Genomic DNA, 22,470 nt, shown 5'->3' with positions numbered 1-22,470 from the left:
TGCAGGGAAATGGGGAAATATTATGGATGGCAGTGCAATGTTATTGATGGCTCTAACAGAAGCTGGTGTATGCAATGGGCTGAATGATCTGTTAGAAAAATAGGTGCATGAGTAGACCATTTGGCCTTTTGAGCCTGCACCGCCATTCAATATGATCATGGCTGATCATCTAAAATCTGTACCCAGTTCCTGCTTTTTCCCCATATCCCCTAATTTCTTTAAGCCCTAAGAGCTAAATCTAACTTTCTCTTGAAAACATCCAATGAATTGGCCTCCACTGCCTTCTGTGACAGAGAATTCCACAGATTAGCAACTCTATGGGTGAAGAAGTTTGTCCTCATCTCAGTCTTAAATGGCCTATCCCTTATTCCTAAACTGTGACCCTTGGTTCTGGACTCCCCTAACATTGGGAACATTTTTCCTGCATCTAGCCTGTCCAATCCTATAAGAATTTTATATCTTTCTACAAGATCCCATCTCATCCTTCTAAATTCCAGAGAATACAAGCCCAGTCGACCCATTCTTTCATTATATGTCAGTCCCGCCATCCTGGGAATTAACCTGGTGAACCTACGCTGCACTCCCTCAATAGCAATAACGTCCTTCCTAAAATTAGGAGACCAAAATTGCACACAATATTCCAGGTGCTGTCTCACCAGGGCCCTGTACAACTGCAGTAGGACCTCATTGAAATAAATGAGAACTTGAAAAATAGAAATGACTATAAGATTAAAAGTATATTTTCTAGTGGGAGTTAAAGAATAAATATAAAAATTGCACGATGAATTTAAATATTTTGCAGTTAGATTTATTTTAATATACACAACCACACATTTGAGATTTTTCTTTGTTTTGCATTTAATGAAAATGAGACAACATTTAACAAGTTTACTGTTTGAGAAGAATGTGCACAAAGAAGGCGTACAATTAAATTTGACAACCTCATCTTGACCAAAGGCAACATAGATCTGCACCTAACTTGTACTTTGCAGGTCTTCTGTTTTTGGTAAACTAAGTAAAAAAAAACACCTGTACATTCTAAGCAACACAGTACATTTAAATCCGAGAACAGAGACAGTCTTTCTGATGAAGCTTTTAAATTCTCATAAATCCACCATATCTCTTTTCAAGTTCAGGAACTTCTTTGGAATATATTTCACCGTCTTCATCGGAAGGAACGAGAGCATCATTCCAGCGTTTCATAAATCCACCATACCTTTTCTGGTAATCTGGTTTCCCAAACCTTCTCATGAAGCCTCCATATCTCTTTTGCAGTTCTGGTAAATCTTCAAATTCCTGGTTTCGCTTGAATCCATTCATGAATCCTCCATATCGCTTCATGATCTCACTACGGCTATCAGAGTCGCTCTGGTCCAAGTAATGCTTCCGATCATTGAGCTCACTTAGGTTCAGCAACTCTCTGAGGACATCAGTGGTATCTACTGAAGAAGCACTCTCAGCATCCTTCTTCATGAATCCTCCATATCTTTTATTCAGTATCTCCCTCCCCTTATTTTCATCGTCAGCATTGGAGATGTATGTGTCACTGGTGTCTCCTTTTTTCATGAAACCGCCATAGCGCTTCATGAAGCCACCATATCTCTTGGTCAGAAGCTGGCGTTGCTCTTCCTTTTCCTTGTCATTTTCAGCAGCACTTTGACTGTCATCATGGGGTTTATTAACTTCCGCCAGCTCCTTACATATCCCCCATGCCTTTGCTGAAGGCATCTTACCTTCACACTCTAACATGCAGCTCTGGAATAAAATAATATTTATGTATTAATCAATGGTTAACGTACCAAAATCCAACATGGCAATCACATAAACCAAGGATTGGTTCCAATGCCTTAGTGTTATAAAATAAATTATAGCTTCTTATAATGTGTGGTGAAGTGAAGAGCATCAGTTTACAGTTGTTCGTCATTTATATAAACAATTGGATGAGAAGGTACAAGGCATGGATAGTAAAGTTGCATTAAAATCATTATTATAGATATTGATGAAGGTTATCAACAATTACAGTTGAACTTGATCAGCTAGGTAAGTGGGCCGTGTAATGGCATATGACGTACAATTCAGAGAAGTGTGAGATGTTGCATTTTCATTAATCAAACCAGAGTATGATATTCCTAGTGAACAGTGAAGGCACTGGAAAATGTTGTAGAACAGATGAACCTTTGGTAGAAGTAAAATAGCCTAATTAAATTGATGTCAGAGTACGTTATGTTGGAAAGACTGCAAAGAAGATTTACAAGAATGTTGCCAGCACTTGAGTTGAGTGTGCTGGACAAGTGGTTGAGTGTGATGGACTTTATTCCTTAAAGTGTCCGTATAGAGGTGTATAAAATCGCGAGGGTCCTTGAAAAGTTGAATACACACAGACCTTTCCTTAGGGGAAATCAAAAACTAGAGGCCAGAGGTTTAAGGTGAGAGGGGAAGGACCTGACTTAATTGGAACCTGAGATGCAACTTCTTCACAAGGATGGCAATGTGAATATGGAACAAGCTGCCAGAGGAAGTGGTTGAGGCAGGTATAATAACAACATTTAAAAGACATTTGGACAGCTGATTGAATGTCATGGGCTCCAAGAACACTGGCGTATTGGAAGTCCCATCGCTGTTATCTCACAATGAATCATAGAGACAGCCCATACCAACTATCAGAGTAATTAGTGATGGATAATAAATGCAATCTTGACAGATTAGATTTGCATTAGAATCTCAGTGGAGGATCATTTGTAAGCATACAATCTGTGGCACAATACACTGATTATTTTCTTTTTATATTCTGATGTAATTGAAAAAAAAAAAGCAATTTTAGCAACCAGAGTATAATTACAAGCCAAACATGAAAACTAATGCTGTCCCTGCCACAGTTAGAATACTTGGCTTTTGCAGTTCAAGCAGATTTGTTTTCTTTATGATTATCCCAATTTTATTATCCAGAAATTTGATAGCATGTTTTGGTGGGGCAGAATTCCAAAGGGAAGGTGAAAGTCATCACAGCCCATGTAACAAGTTCAGCTGTGTATGATCAAAATCCAACATGGCATCAGTATTCAAAATGAACACATTTTTCACTTAAAATGGGAAATGGATGGTACAATATCATTTCTAGAATCTTGCTGTGTGGAGGTGCGTATATAGTTGAATGAAAGCAGCAACTCTGCCGGGTCAGTACGTTTTTAATGAAATCAAAGTTTTAGTAAGCATCAGTTTAACCATAATATCGTTGTCAATTATACATAAATATCCATATTTTATTTTAAAATTATGCAAATAACCTTTAGTTAAAGCAGCGTATACTACAATTTTGTCGCATATCTGACTTCACCCACTCCCTGTGAATTATATTTATCTAATAGCAGCAGTTATCTAATGTTATTAATGACCAAACAAAGAATTGTCGGCTAGCCTTTTAATAGCAAATTAAAATTTGCAAAATTGAAGTGTACAATTTTTTGTGCAATGTTAAGGCGAACAGCTATCAGCCTTACTTCATCTGACATCTCGTCAGCTGTTTAGCTCTCAATTCAACGTTCTGTCCAAAAACCATGAGCTCAAATCCAATATGGGAAATGACAGGATTTATCATTGAATTTGTGCCTACATGGCCTTAAACATGGTTGGCTTATCCTTAGAAATTATATGACTCGCATTTCAAACATCTATTCACTGCACTTTTCCCTCCATCATTTAAACCTATTAACAAAAATATTTGCTGAGCTGTTAACATTTTATGTAGGTAGGAACTGTAGATGCTGATTTAAACCAAAGATAGGCACATAAAGGTGTGAGTAACTCAGTGGGCCAGGCAGCATCTCTGGAGAGAAGGAATGGGTGCCGTTTTGGGTCGAGTCTCTTCTTCATACCTAAAGTTTTGTTGTCTTCACCAGATTATCAACATTCTTTCAAGCTTGAAATAAGGTCAATTTTGCTTTGAAATGTTTTAGCATTGCAGCAGTGCGCAGCCTCCAGATTCAGACAACCACTACTGTGAAAGGAATAATGTACTTACTGCTCACAGTGTGATCTCCTCTAACATCAGGCAGTGATCCAACACAGTCTGATTAACCACTGTTGAGCATCTATAGGCAAGCTTCTGTTCACCTGTTTCACTTGCACCAGTGTAATGAGGCACAACATAAGCTTGAGGAACTGTAGACAGTTAACGGCTTTGTAGTTTTAATATTGAATTCAACAATTTCAAGTAATGATTCTCTCATTTTCAGGTCGGGTCAGGTGCCCCTTGCTCTGTTACAAACAAACATATTTACAGCTTGTTGGGAACTGAATTGACACTTCCACCTAGGCTCATCATGGTAAGGAAAACCCAGCAAATCCAATAAAAAGAAAGGTCTGTCAAAGGGTGGATGTTGTGCCCATGTCAGTTTACATACAGGGAGGAACTGGGCACCACAAGATCACATTGACACAAGCAACTCAACCCACTTCACACATCAGTTCAGGGGTAGAGTGAGAGAGGAGCAGTTTCTAAGATGACACAATTCTCAATTACACCTCCTCTAGACATGTATTATATTACCATGCTTCCCTTCATTCTTCATGTCATTTAATCTCACTGTCTTTCTGTCCTATCACAAGTCTTTCCAACCATCCTTTGTATCTTAAAACCTGTTCATTTCTTAATTTTTTCCACTTTTACTATCCAACCTGCTGTGTGTTCAAGTACTTTCTATTTGTATTTCCAGCATTCAAAGTATTTTGATTTACAGGACATTGCATAGCAGTTTATGCCAAGATGCTCCACTCATAGAATGTAACTAATTTGTTCTGGAACCAACATTACTCATGAAGCTGAAAGCTGATTTAGAAGATGAGTAGAAGACAGAAATGGGGAGTACGTGAGATAAGGGCGCAAGTGGTGGCCAATTTGGAGCGGCAGTAGAAAGAGCAACTCTCAATGTGCCATTCGGTACATCAAGGCTGAACATTAGCTTGATGTTCCAAGCCTTTTACCAAATCTATATCCAACAAACTACGGTGCTCAATTTGGAAAGATCCAGCTCTCAGTTGTTCATCATATTTATTGTTGATCTTGATAACACAATAAGGCGGCAAATTCTAAGTTAAACATAAAATATTGGTGCTACAGACAGAAATGGAGACAAAAACATTTGTAGCAGTCATGGAGGAATATCGCCATCTGCAGGGCCCCTTTAACATCGCACATTAAAACTGAAAATATATTCCTTATTAACCATATAACCATATAACAATTTACAGCACGGAAACAGGCCATCTCGGCCCTACAAGTCCATGCCGAACAAATGTTTTTTTTCCCCTTAGTCCCACCTGCCTGCACTCATACCATAACCCTCCATTCCCTTCTCATCCATATGCCTATCCAATTTATTTTTAAATGATACCAATGAACCTGCCTCCACCACTTCCACTGGGAGCTCATTCCACACCGCCACCACTCTCTGCGTAAAGAAGTTCCCCCTCATATTACCCCTAAACTTCTGTCCCTTAATTCTGAAGTCATGTCCTCTTGTTTGAATCTTCCCTATTCTCAAAGGGAAAAGCTTGTCCACATCAACTCTGTCTATCCCTCTCATCATTTTAAAGACCTCTATCAGGTCCCCCCTTAACCTTCTGCGCTCCAGAGAATAAAGACCTAACTTATTCAACCTATCTCTGTAACTTAGTTGTTGAAACCCAGGCACCATTCTAGTAAATCTCCTCTGTACTCTCTCTATTTTGTTGACATCCTTCCTATAATTGGGCGACCAAAATTGTACACCATACTCCAGATTTGGTCTCACTAATGCCTTGTGCAATTTTAACATTACATCCCAGCTTCTATACTCAATGCTCTGATTTATAAAGGCTAGCATACCAAAAGTGTTCTTTACCACCCTATCTATATGAGATTCCACCTTCAAGGAACTATGCACGGTTATACCCAGATCCCTCTGTTCAACTGTATTCTTCAAGGATACAAGGATAGACATAAAGATTACAAGGATAGACATAAAGTACTGGAGCAGCTCAGTGGGTCAGGCCGCTTCTCTGGAGAAAAATTACTGACGTTTTGGGTCGGGAGGCTTCTTCAGACTTTATCACAAGGTCTGCTCCTAGGAACCCCATACCCATCAGCAATGTGGGAGTATGTTCACTGGCAGGATTGTAGCAGATGAAGATGGTGGATCACTACTACTCCTAGGCAATTAGGGATGGACATAGTGGATAGAAATTAAACCCTGGCCTTGCCAAGTGAATTGATTTGATGAATGAATAAAAAAACTAAATGGAGTGATCAGGTGGAGACGTGGCTTAGATTTTGATGACGTTTAGTTGAGTTCATACATTTTGGAGTAAAGAATGTTGGAATGTTATTTAAATGGTAAAACTATTCATCTTCGGTCCCTTTTTTCTAACTTCAATCTCTGCCCACTGATTCTCAAGCAGCAACAGACTGAAACCCTATCAGACATTTTGTAGTTAAGATCCTTAGGGATGTTAAAAGAGTGGATGTGAAGAGGATGTTTCCTCTTTTGGGAAAACCTAAAACTGGGAGGCATTATTTAAAAGTAAGGTGTGGTCCATTTAAGATGGAGATGAGGTGATCATTTTTTTTCCCTCGCTGAGTATTCTGAAACTCAAACCAATTCCAAATCAAAAGTATTCTGAAAAGTAAAATCTTTGGAAATTTGCAAGGCAGATCGAGATAGATTATTGATAAGCAAGAGGTTGCCAGGTTATTAGGAATAGACAAAAATGCAAAGTTGAGGTTACAGTAGATCCTCCATTATTTTATTTCAAGGGGCCAAATGACCTACTCCTTCCTGATTCAGATATTTTTAAGTTCATACAAACCATGCCCAGTGCTGTAATCAGGATGTATTCCCTCCCCCCTTCTCTCCCAAGAACATACTTATCCTTTTGGGAAAGAGATACTGATCTCCCATTTTTTTTGCACAACTCTACAAAACCCCATTTATAAATGAACCGTTCTTGGTACGCAGATATTGGTAGCTACGGCTGTTCCATTTATTGTTCATTGCTCCAAGGTGGGCCTTTAATGTACATGCTACTTATGTTAAATCAGCGCATATGCAAGAAACAAAGCTTTAAAATAAAATATTGTCATACAGGGAAGGTATTATTTCCCCAAATAATTATTAATCTGCAAACAATATTTCAAAGTATGATCATGGTTGAATTGGCAGTACTGTTGTGTGTGTTAGAATAACAAATTTAGTTTCCCGTTCCAGAGAACTGAGCATGAAGGTCTAGGCTGGCTTTTCAACTCGGATCTGAATAAATGCTATACCTTCAAAGTTGTAACCTGGTAGATAATATATCAGATTTCCTGATACATTTTGATGAATAGTTCAAGAGTACAAGGTAGACTTTCTCCCTCAATCAAGATCAGAAGTGAAGTTTGAAGAAGAGTCCCCATGTGAAATGTCACCTATTCATGTTCTCCAGAGATGCTGCCTGACTTGCTGAATTACTCTAGCACTTGGTATCCTTTTATACAAACCTGCATCTGCAAATGTTCTTTTTTATAAGCAGATTAATGATATTTCTGGGACTTTGAGATGTGCAGATTAACTGCTGCTTTTTCTGCATTACCAATTTGGCTATGCCTCAAAAAGGAATTAATTGGCTGTTAAATGCTTGGGGGTATCCTGGGGCCATTGAAGGCTTTATATATATTAACATTGATTTATGTAACATAACAGCTTCATACAATTGTATTTCCATTGAAGATGCCTCCCAGTGTCTTTGAGTTATACCAGCTTGTTATATGTTCACAAATCTGAAAAAAAGCAACATTATTCAACAGGCTGCTTGTGAATTCAGTTAACAACTCTCTAGCTCCAACACCATCTGGTTATTATTTAGTTGAGTCAATGGCCCGTGAAACAATAATTTGTATGCTAGTTATATTCCTAGCACTGAACAGGATGACAGTGAAACTGCTATGATGACTAGGATAGGGCGCCCTTAGTGAAAAACGACTATTATGCTCAGTCATTTGACGTTCTCATTTAAATTTATTGGTTTAAGAAGTATAAAATTTGGTTGGTTGGAGGTTACTGCAGAAACTGTTGTTTAGATGAAGAATTAGTGATATGTGATCTCCTGGTTGCCAAACACTTTGACTCCCCTTCCCATTCCTATACTGAAGAGAATGCCACAGACTCACAATTCTCTGTGTGAAAAAGTGTTTCCTCATCTTCGTTCTAAATGGCTTACCCCTTATTCTTAATCTGTGGCCCTTGGTCCTGGACGCCCCCAACATCGGGAACATGTTTCCTGCCTCTATCATGTCCAAACCCTTAATAGTCTTATATGTTTCAATAAGATCCCCTCTCGTCCTTCTAAACTCCAGAGTATGCAAGCCCAGCCACTCCATTCTCTCAGCATATGACAGTCCCGCCTTCCCAGGAATTAACCTTGTGAACCTACGCTGCACTCCCTCAATAGCAAGAATGTCCTTCCTCTTTTATTCATTAGTTTCTATCACCGTCTATATATATTATTCCCTTTCCCCTGATATTCAACCTGGTCTCCTCCCGAAGTGTGACCTATTCCTTTTCTCCAGAGATGTTGCCTGACCCGCTGAGTTACTCCAACTTTATTAGATAGACACAAAATCTATTATTGATATATTATTTACTCCTGTGAATAACTAGTTTTCATATTTTTATCTGAACTATTTAAAAAATAAAAGTAGATAAATGATAAAATAAAATAAAACTTTTGTGTAAACACATTTCCTTTCGTTGGCCATTGAAAATAACAGAATTGGATATTTATGTTATTGTGAGGCGAATGGACACCAACATATGCGATGACATTCACTGGGATTCAATGAGATCTTTCTTCCCTGTTTAAGAAGGAACTGCAGATGCTGGAAAAATCGAAGGTAGACAAAAATGCTGGAGAAACTCAGCGGGTGCGGCAGCATCTATAGGGAGGTTTCACGGCAGTTGGGTCACGACCCATGACCTGTACTGTTGCTACGCTACTCCAAATGGATTACACGCGATGTACTGCAGGCAGGCACTTACCATTGTTTCCAGCGTAGCGGGCCCGTTAAAACCCGCTGCACCAAACCCACTGTCAGCCATTTTCACCACCCCTCCCAACACCAACCTCCCTGTTGCGGTGAAACGGGTTCTAGCTTTTACAACCTTGTTAGCCCGGAGACTGATCTTGCTTAACTGGAGGCTCACCTGTCCCCCGACACACACCCGCTGGATTAAGGAGGTGCTTTACAATTTAAAGCTTGAAAAACTTGGGTTCTCTCTCAAAGGCTCTACCAAGACATTCCTAGATACATGGAACCCTTTCTTGGAACTTGTTAACTCTCTCAACTTGTCCCCGGACTCAGAAGAGGAGTGAGTGCTCTCCACCATTGTTCTGCTCTACTGCAGCTGCTCTCCCCTTAACCCCGCCCCCCCACACACACTTATTTATTTAATTACTTACTTATTTACTGTTATTAGTGACCCCCTTTTTTAATTATAATTTTAATTTTTTTTAGTACTTTTTGTTTCGTTTATCTTACCATATTTGTGTGGATGTGTATGTATGTGAGTGTTGTTTGTCCCCGTTTGGTTCCGACCTGATTCGGGTGGGTTGAAGGTGGGTAAGGGTAAGGGCTTTGAGGGTCGCTTACATACTGTTGCACAATTATGCCTTGACTGTCACTGTCTGTTATCATTGTATGTATGCAAATTGCTGTGAAATTCAAATAAAAAGATTTAAATCAAAACCCGCTGAAATTGTCAATTTTTGCGCTGTAAATAATTATGGAAATCGGGATAAGCGTGTGAGACATTTAGCATACTTCACAATTCCAAAAGTGAGGAGAAATGACGGTAGATAAAAACGAGAGCTGAAGGGACAACAGCTAGAGTGCTTGCGAAACATTGGCCGTTTGCTCACTGCATTTCATCAACAGTAAGGCATTATTTGTGTTTTTTCTTAATTCCTTTGGCATCTAAAACGTTTTAGAAGTGATAAATCTGGCTGTATCTTGTATGTAAAAACCCATGGTTCTCGTGGGTTTTTACATACAAAATGAAAACGCATCTGAAGAAAAATTTACAGCCAGATTTATCACATGAGAATTTTTAGATACCAAAGGAATCAAGAAAAAATACAAATAATGCCTAACTTGATGAAATGCAGTGAGCAAACGCGATAATTCCCAATATTTTCAATGTTTACCAAGCACTTTAGCTGCTGTAGTTCCTTCAGTTCGCTTCACGTTTGGAATTCTAAAGTTGGGTACATGTCTCTCACACTTACCCCGACTCCCACATTTTTTTTCAGCGCAAAAATCCAACATTTTGGCGGTTTTTAACAGGTAGGAAAGTACGCGTTTCTAGCATTAATAACATATACCGGAAGTGACGGATGTCTTCCAGTTGGATTTAGCGGCTCCGTGCGTCGAGCCCTATGACCCAGTGACCTTCCGTGCAACCTCCCGATAGAGCGATGGAATGCGTGACGTTTCGGGTCGAGACCCTTCTTCAGATCCTTCTTCCCTGTGGCTATCAAACTGTACAACTCCTTCCCCTTCTGTCATGGGGTGGATTGAGACTAAGACTGACCCCTCCATAATCTTTGCACCCCCACCCCACCCACCCTCAATCTTCGCACAACGTTAATTTCATATTTAGTGTATTTTGTGGGGGGTTTTATGACTATTGGCAGATCAATTTCCCTCCTTGGGAGGAATAAAGTGTATGCGGTTAGAAGGTCTATGCAATGGAGGATAGAACATGGGTGGATTGAGACTAAGACTGACCCCCTCCACATCTTTGCCCCCAACCCCACACCCTAAATATTCCGCACACGGGGCGTTCTATTGTATCAGAATAGCATGTGGGCTGCTCTGGGCCGGTTGTTAACATTGCGTTGTTTAAAGGCCGGGCCTGGAACATTGTTTTAAAACATATTTCACACTTTGGCCATATCCTGCTTCTTTAGACCCACTGTGTCAGTTACATCCTGAAACTATTAGCAACATCTGTATTTTGAATTTATGGTGTGCCCATTTCCCACTAATGATAAACACGTTTCTGTGTCGCTTATACTCACTTGTAACATTCAATTTTGATTTCAGTAGGACATCTCCGCAATGTTTATGTGGACTATGTAAATATTCTCAAACTGCACATGCATTCTTCACAACATAGTAAACGCACCGTATATTCGTCGATCTACTGGTTTACCTCGTCTGCAGGGCCCGCATTTGTTGAGGATTTCTGGGAGCCCAGCGAAAGCAAAGATTCATTCTACCGTTTATCTTCCAGTCACAGATACAGATCGCAGCCAGATACGCGCCCTTGGAATGAACTACATTCAATGCAAAGCATCTGGGCGTTTGAGCACTAGGGGAACGTTATGCGTGCGTTTGGGAAGGGGGGGGGGGGGGGGGGGGGGTGTGTGGGAGGGAGGTTGAGGGTAGTGAAACAAAACAGGTTGTCCATTTGTTATGGTGGCATTACAGACATCAAATTCATTATCTTCAAATATCATGGACCTGATTTAAGTTTCTCTCCACAAATACTCCCACCCTCCTGCATATCCCCACCATTTTCAGTCTTTATTTCAGATTTCCACAACTGCGTGTTTATACCTTCCGGCCTCAACAGTCGGACATTGGTTCGTCGTTTAATTAACATTGCCCATTATATTCCAGAGTTCAGATTAGGGTGGCACCGTGGACCTGCTGTCTCACAGCGCCAGAGACACGGGTTCTCTCCTGACCTCAGGAGCTGTCCATGTGGAGTTTGCACGATCTCCCCGTGATAGTGTTGGTTTCCTCCAGGCGCTCCGATTACACACCACCCCCCCCCCCCCCCCCCCCCAATTCCCAAAACATGTGGTAGATGTGTCGGTTTATTGACCTCTGCAGAAATGCTGCTAATGTGCAGGGAGTGGATGGGAAAATGGGAAACCATAGAACTAGGGTGAACCGGTGATAGATGATCAGCTTGGACTCTGTGGGCCGAAGGAGATATTTACACGCTGTATCAATCGGTTTGTCTTTTAAATGCCCTCACGAACTGGCCCTGATGTTTTTCAGCGCAGGGTTTATAGTAACTGAATCATACGGTCTGGAGACAGATCTTCCTGTCCCGCGTCCCCGCGGGCCATTCTGTATCAATCTGCTGAATCCCATATTCCAGCAGGTCGGCGGCTTTTGTCCCAGTGGCCGCACAGGGGCTCATCTATAGGTTTACTTGGTAAACCTTTACAGGGCGTCTGGCCCAAACACTCCTCAGGCAGTGCGTTCCAGATGTCAACACCCTTTTGCCTCCTCCTAAATCTCCTACACCTTATCTTAAACCTACGACGTCTGATTATGAACAGTTTTACAGAGTAGAAATGTTTATCGCCATGCCCCTATCAGTGCCCATAAGACAAAAGAGCAGAATGAGGCCATTCGGCCCATCGAGCGTGCTCTGCCATTCGATCATTGCTGATCTATTCTTTCCTCTCAACCCCATTTTCCTGCCATCTCCTCGTAACCCATGACACCATTACTAACCATTAAGAACCTATGAATCCACAACCCTCTAATAATGTCAATCACTATCCCATGACTGTCCCGTCTCTCATTATAACCGAGACCTTCTAACCCAGGCAACATCCTGGTGAATGTCCTCTGCAGTCCAATAACATACTTCCTATTGTGTGAAAATCCACAGAACTGCACACAGTACTCCAGCTACCGTCTATAATTTTAGCATTGTACCATAATCTTCCTGCCTTTTTTTTGTTGTCCCAGCTGATCAAGGCAAGTGTCCCGCATATCTACTTATCTACCAGCTGCCGCTTTACACGATCCTTTGAAATGCATACCCAAGGACCCTCTATTCCTCAGTAATTACCAGAGTCCTGTCAAAATCCAATAGGACTGATAGGAATTTCATTCGTCATTAGTTTGGCTTCATTTGGAGCATTGCATGCAGACTTGGACGCTCCCTTTACAGGGAGGATGGGGAGGTTTTGGAAAGGGTGCAGAGGAGGTTGGCCAGAATGTTGCCTGGATTAGAGGGTATTAGATGCAGAAAGAGATTGGACAAACTTGGACTGTTTTCCTGGAACGCAGGTTGAGGGAAGGTCTTCTAGAAGAGCATACATTTATGTCAGGGTAGACGCCCTGAATCTTTTTTAAAGGGTGGAAAGATCAAATGTTAGACAGTGTAGCTTTAAGGCGAGAGGGTAAAACAAAAAAAAAGTAGCGAGTGGCAAATTATTTCCCCATGGAACAGAAGGATATGGTTTATGTACAGGCAGATAAGAATTGATCTTGGCATCATGTTCGGCATAGATATTTTGGGCCGAATGACATGTTCCAGTAGTGTACTGTTCTATGCGCTAAAATGCACATCTCGCATATTGCGATGAACAGCGAGGTCACGTCTCATGATAGCAAAATTACAACTTTTTGTTTAAAACGACAGTTTGAATTCGAAAGCGACGAGATAGTCGAGCATTTTCTGATCTCCAACTAACTTTGGCAACGGAAAGCTGTAAGCGCATTGTTTCGGGCAGTGGTCGCGTCCACTAACTATTCTTAACTATTTCAGTAATTCGAACTTTTGAAGCGAGTACATTTGTTGTTATTTCGCCGAGGCAAGATTGTGGGCAAGTGTGAATAAAGGGGAATAGATTTTAACCGATAATCCCCACGCAGTGTTCAGCGGTTTTGCTTGGTGCACCTGGTCACTACCCACGATAGTTGGCGCTCGCAACATCGAAGAACGACCAGCATTGCCTCAGACTATTGTTTCCGATGTATTTCTCCTGTTAAAGGACTAGCCGTTGTCGTTTAACGGGAGTGGGGGGGGGGCAATAATGGCCAATCCCAATCACTTCTGTGCCCGTAAAACCGGACAACGCTTCTTTCACACGCCTTCCTCTTCGCTGGCCCTTTCTCGCTCTCAGATTTATCGCCCTTTTCATTGGATCACTGATTTTTTTTTTTAATTTTCGTTTTACCCGCGCACAGTACACTTGCCCACGCTACTTAGATAAATGATGCAGACCAATAATTAAAATCGGCGATCAAATGATCACCTTCCTAAGAGACCCATGTGCACGCCAGACACCTGGCGTTTTCCTGGGCATGTCTCTATACCAATGGAAAATAACGGGGCACTCGGAGACTGCTTGGTCAGCGACCGGACTCAAAATGCAAGCGACATCCGTCCCGCAAATGGCGTAAACTTATTGACACCCGGGCATTATATGAACTGTCATTTCGTCCGTACATGAGCAGGATCGACGTGCATGTTGAAGTAAGGGAGAGCGTTTAAACTCACCAGCGAGTTGAACTCAGTGGAGTGGCCTGCCAAATGGTAGGCACAGTTAGCACACTCCTGGTCACAGTCTGCTCCGACCCCCGCGAAGGAGGCACAAAACACCGCCACCAAGCAATGGTATTTCCACAGTAACGCCATCAGCTGAAATATAACACAGAAAGCAACACATAACTAGCGGAGAGTTAAATGGTCGTTTTCTAATTCACACTTTTATCCGGCATCGGTTTACTAAAGATTTAAGCACATTTGCATCATTCTTCATTGGCGGAATCAGTAAAAGTCTTCGCAGAATTCATCAGATTTGCACCATTCTTTGGAGGTCTAAAGGGTTATTTACGTTATCATAATTGCCTTGTAAGAACAAAATCATGGAGAAAAAAAATCATTTTGAGGAACGCCTGTTTATTAGACCCACAGCTCTCAGATAACACCAAGTGTTGGAGGAACTCAGCGGACCATGCAGTCCGTATCTGTGGAGTGAATGGACACGATGTTTCAGTTCGGGACCCTGAATGAGGAAGGCACCCGAGCCGAAAAATCGCCTTCCATTCCCATCCACAGATACTGCATGACTTCCGAGTTCCTCTCCCACTTTTGAGTTTCGCTTAAGATTCCAGCATCCGCGGTTGCTTGTGTCTCCAGTTCTCCCGACAACTGGCTGCAGCTACTTTTCATGGAACGAGGAACCAGGCTACGGTTATGCTGCAGTAAAGATACCCACCGTACACTGGAGAGAGCAGTAAATGATGCGTTACGTTTGTAACTGCTGTGCTGTTTATCACAATCTGAAAACATAACTAATAATATAAAACCAGTTTAACTCCGAACATGGTAACACCGACCCTGCTAAAGAACGAAAGCATGCGCGGACTTATATTAATGTTTACAAAAAACACAACCGGTTTGATATAGTTGCTGACAAGTGCACTTTCAGTGAATTCAGAAAGTTGTACTAAATAATGTTTCCGTTCACCGAAGACTATTTAGACAAACAGCGCACCTAGTCCATAAAGCTGTCCTGCACCTACCTTTGACGCAAGCTTTCTGAAAATGCAAACCTTCTGATGCCGGGTGTAGGTTTCTGGTTCGAGCGGACTTTATCTGGTATTTATAGAGGAATGCGCCGATCTCCGGAAACAACCTGGAAAATAGACGTGACCCGTAGTTACTGTAGGCAGTTTGCCTGTCTACTGATTTAACTGACTCGCCCCGCGTCTTTAAGTAAGGGCGGGTCACAGTGGGCAACTGTCAATCCTTACCCAAGCTGTCAGATTGTTAATATTTACAGCGCTCAAATCGAAGCGACTCAGTGCAACGATCACAAGAAGATAGTTGCCTGCGGGTCCCATGATGCAAAGGCACAGACTTTATTCTTCTGTGGCGTGTGACAGGTTGCCGCCTACGGGCCAAAATACTTCAGGATCTAATTGGCGGCAATGAGTGCGTTTGTAAATGAAGTGCGATTAATGCCCGAGTCTCTTTCTTTTTTAAAGGCTGTGTCGGACGAGGCTGGAGAAAAGCATTCACATTTCAATGCGAAACCAGTGCATCGCTACGAGAGGGACGTGGAAAACCATAGTAAACAACACATAGTCCCTCAAAGCGTGTTTCAGTGGGATTAGCGACTGCGGTAATGTCAGAACTAGACACGACTGGGAGAAATCGTGGATACTTCGGCCACATTTAGAAGATAGCAAAAGACAGGTAACTGCCAAATCAGTTAAGCTATTTTGCAATAAAGTGAAATGACACATCTCATAATACCGCGCCTCAAAGCAAATTGCACTCCAGCAAATGTAGGCAGCAATCTATTTCCGATATGCCAACCATTCAACAAACGGATTGTAGAATTACAGACAACAAAGAGACGCATTCCAGATCAAACTGATTCAATTTTATTTATTTGAAATACCCCCCCCCCCCCCCCCCCCCCCCTAATTCGTAATTCTTGAAGCTGCAGCCCATTCCCACCCACTCCTCCAATATAACAAGCCTTCCTTATTAATTTTCTAATTCCATCTGGAGTTGAGTGTACTTGTGGTCCTGCGTTAGCCGTGGACAAGCAGGCCTCATAAAATCAAGCCTGGCAAAAGTTTAAGCCATTAATGAAAGTGACATAACTGGGAGGTAGTCAGTGATTCACGATTTCTTCACAATCCCTCTTACACAACACAACTTGTTGTTTTTCCCCAAATGCCCAGTACTCGAATGCTCAAGTTCTCCGCAAGATTTTACTCTGCAAAATATCCTACATCTTGTGGTTAAAATTCAGAACAAGCCATGCCATTTTGTCAACGGGCTCGTTTGGCACCAGAAGTGTGTGTGCAGCCAGTGGTAATACAAATATCATGAACATGTATATATTTGACAAGGTGGGTTAATGTATTTCATACCGGGATTGACCCAGAGCCGCTTTTATCTTGCAGTGATGACATGAGTAAATATTGCTTTCCTGCTTTCTATAATTGGGGAAGAAGGGACTGTAGATGCTGGTTTACCCTTCTTCAGACACTTAAGTGTCACTGGAGTCTGAAGACACGGGAATCTGAAGAGGAATCTCGACCCGAAACGTAACCTATTCCTTTTCTAAAGAGATGTTGCCTGACCCGCTTTTTGTGTCTATCTTCTCTAATTGGGGGTCGGTTTCCACTTGTAGAGACGGATAACGTATTGTCCTTTAACTTCCCATCACCCGGACTGTATATTGATGTCACCGATGAATATGGTTTGATCGCTCAGTGGTCTTTGATATCCTCGGCGCTTTCTCTCCGTGCAGGAACGGCAACAGAGGAAAGACCAGGCACGGGCGAAGTAAAAGGCGTCCCAATGGTAGCGACATTGGTCGGAGTATTTCCTTCGCAGGTCATTGTAACCAGCCAAACGACAGACATTTCTCTAATCGTCCCGCGTGCAAGCTTCTTGTAAGCAGGGCCGGATTTAGATGAAAGAGGCTGTTCCACTTGTGAGGCCCCTCCCAATCCCCCACCCCACCGACTAGAGGAAGATGGTCTACCAGATTGACACCGACTTGCAGCCCAGCGTGGCCAATGAGATAAGGGACTGGAAAGCTGCGCTATTTATTTATTTATTTGTTGCCAGTGCTAGTATCAAGTTATCGGCTTAAAACACGATTATTCTGAAATGGAGGGCAAGGAAAATTACTGAAGGGTTGTTTAGAGACTACAGTGCATTGTGACAGCATATGTAAGAAAGGCCTACGACAGTGTCAAAAATATTATACACCTTGCAGGGCTCTCACTTAATTTTTTTTCTCTGTTGTCAGCCGGGCAATCTAGGCAGCTTTTAAAGTTGCCAAATTACAGTTTAGGTGGTCATTTAAGACGGCTTGCATGACACGTGCGATAATGTGCTCGGACGAAGTGCATAGTTACCAGTCGGAATTATGCTCAATGAAGCATTCATGTGTTATTTCTGCTTCAAATAAAGTCACAAACTAAACATCTACACCAATCAAGACATGATATATACCACAATGGCAGGCAGCAAAATTATAATACAGTATCTCAACTCTTTTTACACGTTGCAATTAATGCAATTTTTATTATTTCTTTCCACTTCCAAACAAAAATGTGGTTGGATTATTCAGCCTATGATCAACCTCAGTGAGACCAAGCGCAGGCTTGGCGATCACATCGCACAACACCTCCACTCAGTTTGCAATAACCAACCTGATCTCCCGGTGGCTCAACACTTCCCTTCCCTTTCCGAATCCGACCTTTCTGTCCTGGGCCTCCTCCATGGCCAGAGTGAGGCCCACCACGTATTGGAGGAACAGCACCTCATATTTGCTTGGGTAGTTTACACCCCAGCAGTATGAACATTGGCTTCTCTAATTTCAGGTAATCCTTGCTTGCTCCCTCCTTCCCCATCCCATTCCCAGCTCCCCCACAGCCTACTGTCTCCGCCTCTTCCTTTCTTTTTCATGTGTGTCCCCCCCGACATCAATCTGAAGAAGGGTCTTGACCCGAAACTTTGTCTATTCCATCGCTGCATAGATGCTGCCTTACCTGCTGATTTTCTCCAGCTTTTTTGTCTACCAATGGGATCCCACCACTGGCCACATCTTCCCATCTCCTCCCCCATTAGCTTTCCACAGAGACCACTCCCTCCGTAACTCCCTGGTCAATTTGTCCCTTCCCACCCAAACCACCCCCTCTCCTGGCACTTTCTCTTGCAACCGCAGGAAATGCTACGCTTGTCACTTTACCTCCCCCCTTGACTCCATTCAAGGACCCAAGCAGTCTTTCCAGGTGCAGCAGAGGTTCAGCTGCACCTCCTCCAACCTCATCTATTGCATCCACTGCTCTAGGTGTCAGCGGCTCTACATCCGTGAGACCAAGCGTAGGCTTGGCGATCGCTTCGCCCAACACCTCCGCTTGGTTCGTAATAACCATCCTGATCCCCGATGGCTCAGCACTTCAACTCTCCCTCACATTCCGAATTCGGCCTTTCTGTCCTGGGTCTCTTCCATGGCCAGAGTGAGGCCCATCGTAATTTGGTGGAGCAGCACCTCATATTTCGCTTGGGCAGTTTACACCCCAGCGGTAAGAACATTGACCTCCAATTTCAGGTAGTCCCTGCTTTCTCCTCCCCTTCGCAGCTCTCCCTCAGCCCACTGTCTCCGCCTCTTCATTTCTTCTTCCCGTCCCCCCCACCATCACATCAGTCTGAAGAAGGGTCTCAATCCGAAACGTCATCTATTTCCTTCGCTCCATAAATGCTGCCTCACCTGCTGAGTTTCTCCAACATTTTTGTCTACCCATTCACACAAATTCTGTTATCCCACTTTCCTCACCCACTCCCTACATATTAGGGGCAATTTTACAGAGACAAGTTAACTTACAAAGCCAATGCGTCTTTGGGATGTGGGAGGAAACCTACACGCTTTCAGGGAGAATGTGCAAATTCAACACAGACAGTGCCCGAGGATAGGACCGAGCACAGATCTTTGGTGTGTGAGGCTGCAAGTCTACCAGCTGTGCTACTATATTTTGTTTTCCAACACACAAAAAATTATACGTTGATAACTTTGGTTACTAAAAAAATGAAAATATCCATTTTCAGTCTTAAATCTCCAAGTGGGGCTATGTCCCCCTTTACAGCTACTGTATGTTTTAATTAAGTTCAAGCTAATAGTGCCAGAGACCCGTAATTGATCCTGAATATGGATGTTGTCTGTATGGAGTTTGCTCCTTTTCCCTTTGATCGCATGGGTTTTTCTCTGGGTGCTCTTGTTTCCTTCCACATTCCAAAGGTGTGCAGGAACCTATTTCAGACCCAACCCAAAACGTAATATTTTCCTTTTGTCCAGAGATTCTGTCTGACCTGTTGAGTTACTCCAGCTTTTTGTGTCTATCTTCAGTTTAAACCAGTATCTGCAGCTCCTTCCTACACACATGATACTAGACAATATAATTTTATTAATCCCAGGAGGGAAATTGTGTGTGTATGTGGGTATATATATTATGCACACACATACATACATACATATATATATATATATATATATATATATATATATATATATATATATAGTTATATATTCATATATAAATATAAATATATACAATATATATTTTGTTTTCTTGTTTATAACATTGTTTACAGAGTACTATGTTTACATATTCTGTTGTGCTGCTACAAGTAAGGATTTCATTGTTCTATCTGGGACGTGAGAGAATAAAACACTCCTGACTTACTCCGCTAATGTGTGGGATAGAACTAGTGCACGGGTGGTTGGTGGTCGGCGTGGACTCAGTGGGCCGAAGTACCTGTTTCCACGCGGTATCGTTAAATTAAACTAAAAACTCTAAAACCAGAGGGAGTCTAAAGAAGGGTCTCAACCCGAAACGTCACCCAATTTCTTCGATCCTGAGTTGCTGGCTGCTCCATGGAGTTCCCCCACACAATTAAAGCATGGAATAGTCTTCACCCTACCATAGTTACCCAACCAGACGCAACTAAATGTAAGGTACATCTTTTTTCTCCAAGAACCTTTTTTTGCTTGAGTCCAAGTCAAGAGTCAAGAGAGTTTTATTGTCATATGTCCCGGATAGGACAATGACATTCTTGCTTGCTGCAGCACAACAGAATATGTAAAGATAATACAGAACAGGAAAGAAAAGCAAGAGTTACTCCAGGGAGTTACTCCAGCTCCAGGGTCAGGGAGTGATTCTGCGTTGGTTTTAAGCTGTCGCGCGAGGTGGCAACCGGACAGCAATAGCGGCCAGATCTCCCACAATTCAAAGCGAGGGAGAAAGTGCCCAGCTCCGACCAGTTGCCGTGGCAGTGCGCATGCGCAGGGCGGTCGATGATGTGCTGGCCGTGGTTGTGCGCATGTGCAGGGGGGAGGATGTGCCGGCTGTAGCAGTGTGCTTGTGCAAGGCGACCTGCCGTGCCGGCGGATGAGGAGGAGCGAGCGGAGAGCGGAGAGCGGAGCCCGGCGGCCTGGATACGGATGGCGGGTGGAGACAGAGAGTGGCAGACAGACAGACAGAGAGATAGACAAGGGGGCCCGCACAGAGTTGAACGGCAGGTGTCCTGCCTTGGACGGAGGCCGCCTAGATTTCGAGGCCCTGGGCTTCAGCCTATGAAGCCTTGTGGTAAATCCGGCTCTGCGAGGCCCCCCTAGATCTAGAGGCCCTAAGCTTAAGTTTGTCAAGCTTGGTTGTAAATCAGGCCCTGCATCTAAGTGGCTCAAATTCACAGAAAATTCAGTGAAAGATCCAATCTAAAAGGTTAATATTTTTTTTTTCTCCACCTCTTTTTCCCCCCCCCCCCCCCCCCCCCCCCCCCCCCCCCCCCCCCCCCCCCCCCCCAAGACCGGGACAATAGCTAATTCCACTTGTCAGCTCGGTTGGTTCAGATTTATCAGCCAGTTTTCCACTAGCAAAATGAATTACTCCTGCATTGCAAGGTAAGAGTATGAACAGGCAGAAATAGACCGCATCTCGCTTATACAGAGCTCGGTATTACTTTTACAGTTCCATTGTTTGAATGCAAACAACGCAAATTTTTGTTTGAATGCAAACAATGCAAAGAGAATGGCAAATGAAGAGGAACGTTAATTATTCAGGATTATTCTTGCCGAGTAGGAAAGGATTCTGTCCTCAAACGTTCCTGGCATTTTGAAACAGTTACTGTACCAGTGTCAATTAATGCCTGATGCTTAGACAATTCATCACTTGTGATAGGAGAGAATGCTTATCCCCCTTTTCCATTTGTTCCATCAGTGCAATAAACTGAGAGGTCGGAGATTGGCAGCACAATCGGAGCACTAAGCTTATATTAAAAAAAGGTCAACTATGAAAATGAGACTACTGATAAATACTACCATAGCCTCTGGAGATTGGATCTCTCTTTCACATGTCCTATCTGTTCTTTTGCAATCATCTCCAAGGCCCTTAAGTGGGGGGCTACCATCGACTCCACAGTAAAAAAGGCACAACAGAGGATGTACTTCCTGCGGCAGCTGAGGAAGCACAATCTGCCACAGGCAATGATGGTCCAATTCTACACGGCCATCGTAGAATCTGTTCTCACCTTCTCCATCATGGTCTGGTTTGGCTCAGCCACCAAGCACGACGCCTGGAGGCTGCAGCGATTCGTCCGATCAGCAGAGAAGATTATTGGCTGCAACCTTCCCTCCATTGATGAACTGCACACTGCAAGGGCCAGGAAGCGAGCGGGCAAGATCATCTCTGACCCCTCTCACCCTGGCCACAAACTCTTTGAATCACTTCCCTCTGGAAGGCGACTCCGGACTGTCAAAACTGCCACAGCCAGACATATAAACAGTTTTTATCCACGAGTAGTTGCTCTACTCAACAGCCAAAAATCTGTAGCCTCCCTTTGATCTGGTATTTTGTTGATTCACATGCTTGATCAATGGTATTTTATCATTAATGTCTTATTATTATGAATGTTTAATGTTGTCTGAGTCATTCGTAACTGTCACTGTATGTCATAGAAAATAGATGCAGGAAGAGGCCATTCGGCCCTTCGAGCCAGCACCACCAACATGTCATGTTGTTACTTGTGGGTGGAGCACCAAGTCAAATTCCTTGTATGTGAATACTTGGCCAATAAACTTACTTACTTACTTATATTTAAGTGAAAAGAT

The 22,470-nt window shown here is 42.7% G+C and overlaps 1 protein-coding gene across 1 annotated transcript; it reads right to left on the bottom strand.

Moving 5' to 3' along the window:
- Positions 1 to 840: 840 nt before the first annotated feature.
- Positions 841 to 15,702, bottom strand: penkb (proenkephalin b). The gene is made up of 4 exons (XM_055634050.1): positions 15,587 to 15,702; positions 15,356 to 15,468; positions 14,328 to 14,468; positions 841 to 1,755 (listed from the first exon to the last, which is right to left on the bottom strand). The coding sequence occupies exons 3-4, from the start codon at positions 14,463 to 14,465 to the stop codon at positions 1,096 to 1,098; spliced, it is 798 nt and encodes a 265-aa protein (XP_055490025.1). The 5' UTR covers positions 14,466 to 14,468; positions 15,356 to 15,468; positions 15,587 to 15,702; the 3' UTR covers positions 841 to 1,095.
- Positions 15,703 to 22,470: the final 6,768 nt, after the last annotated feature.

This window comes from Leucoraja erinacea, chromosome 4 (genome assembly GCF_028641065.1).
Source record: "Leucoraja erinacea ecotype New England chromosome 4, Leri_hhj_1, whole genome shotgun sequence".
NCBI classification, from domain to species: Eukaryota; Metazoa; Chordata; class Chondrichthyes; order Rajiformes; family Rajidae; genus Leucoraja; species Leucoraja erinaceus.
The sequence above is the reverse complement of the archived record's forward strand: the minus strand, read 5'-3'. Positions and strand labels throughout refer to the sequence as shown.

Excerpts from the sequence above, each read along its gene's own strand:
- penkb (XM_055634050.1), bottom strand. The coding sequence starts at position 14,465 with ATGGCGTTACTGTGGAAATACCATTGCTTGGTGGCGGTGTTTTGTGCC. Across the intron at positions 1,756-14,327 it reads CCACTGAGTTCAACTCGCTG|AGCTGCATGTTAGAGTGTGA; the intron begins GTGAGTTTAAAC and ends ATTTTATTCCAG.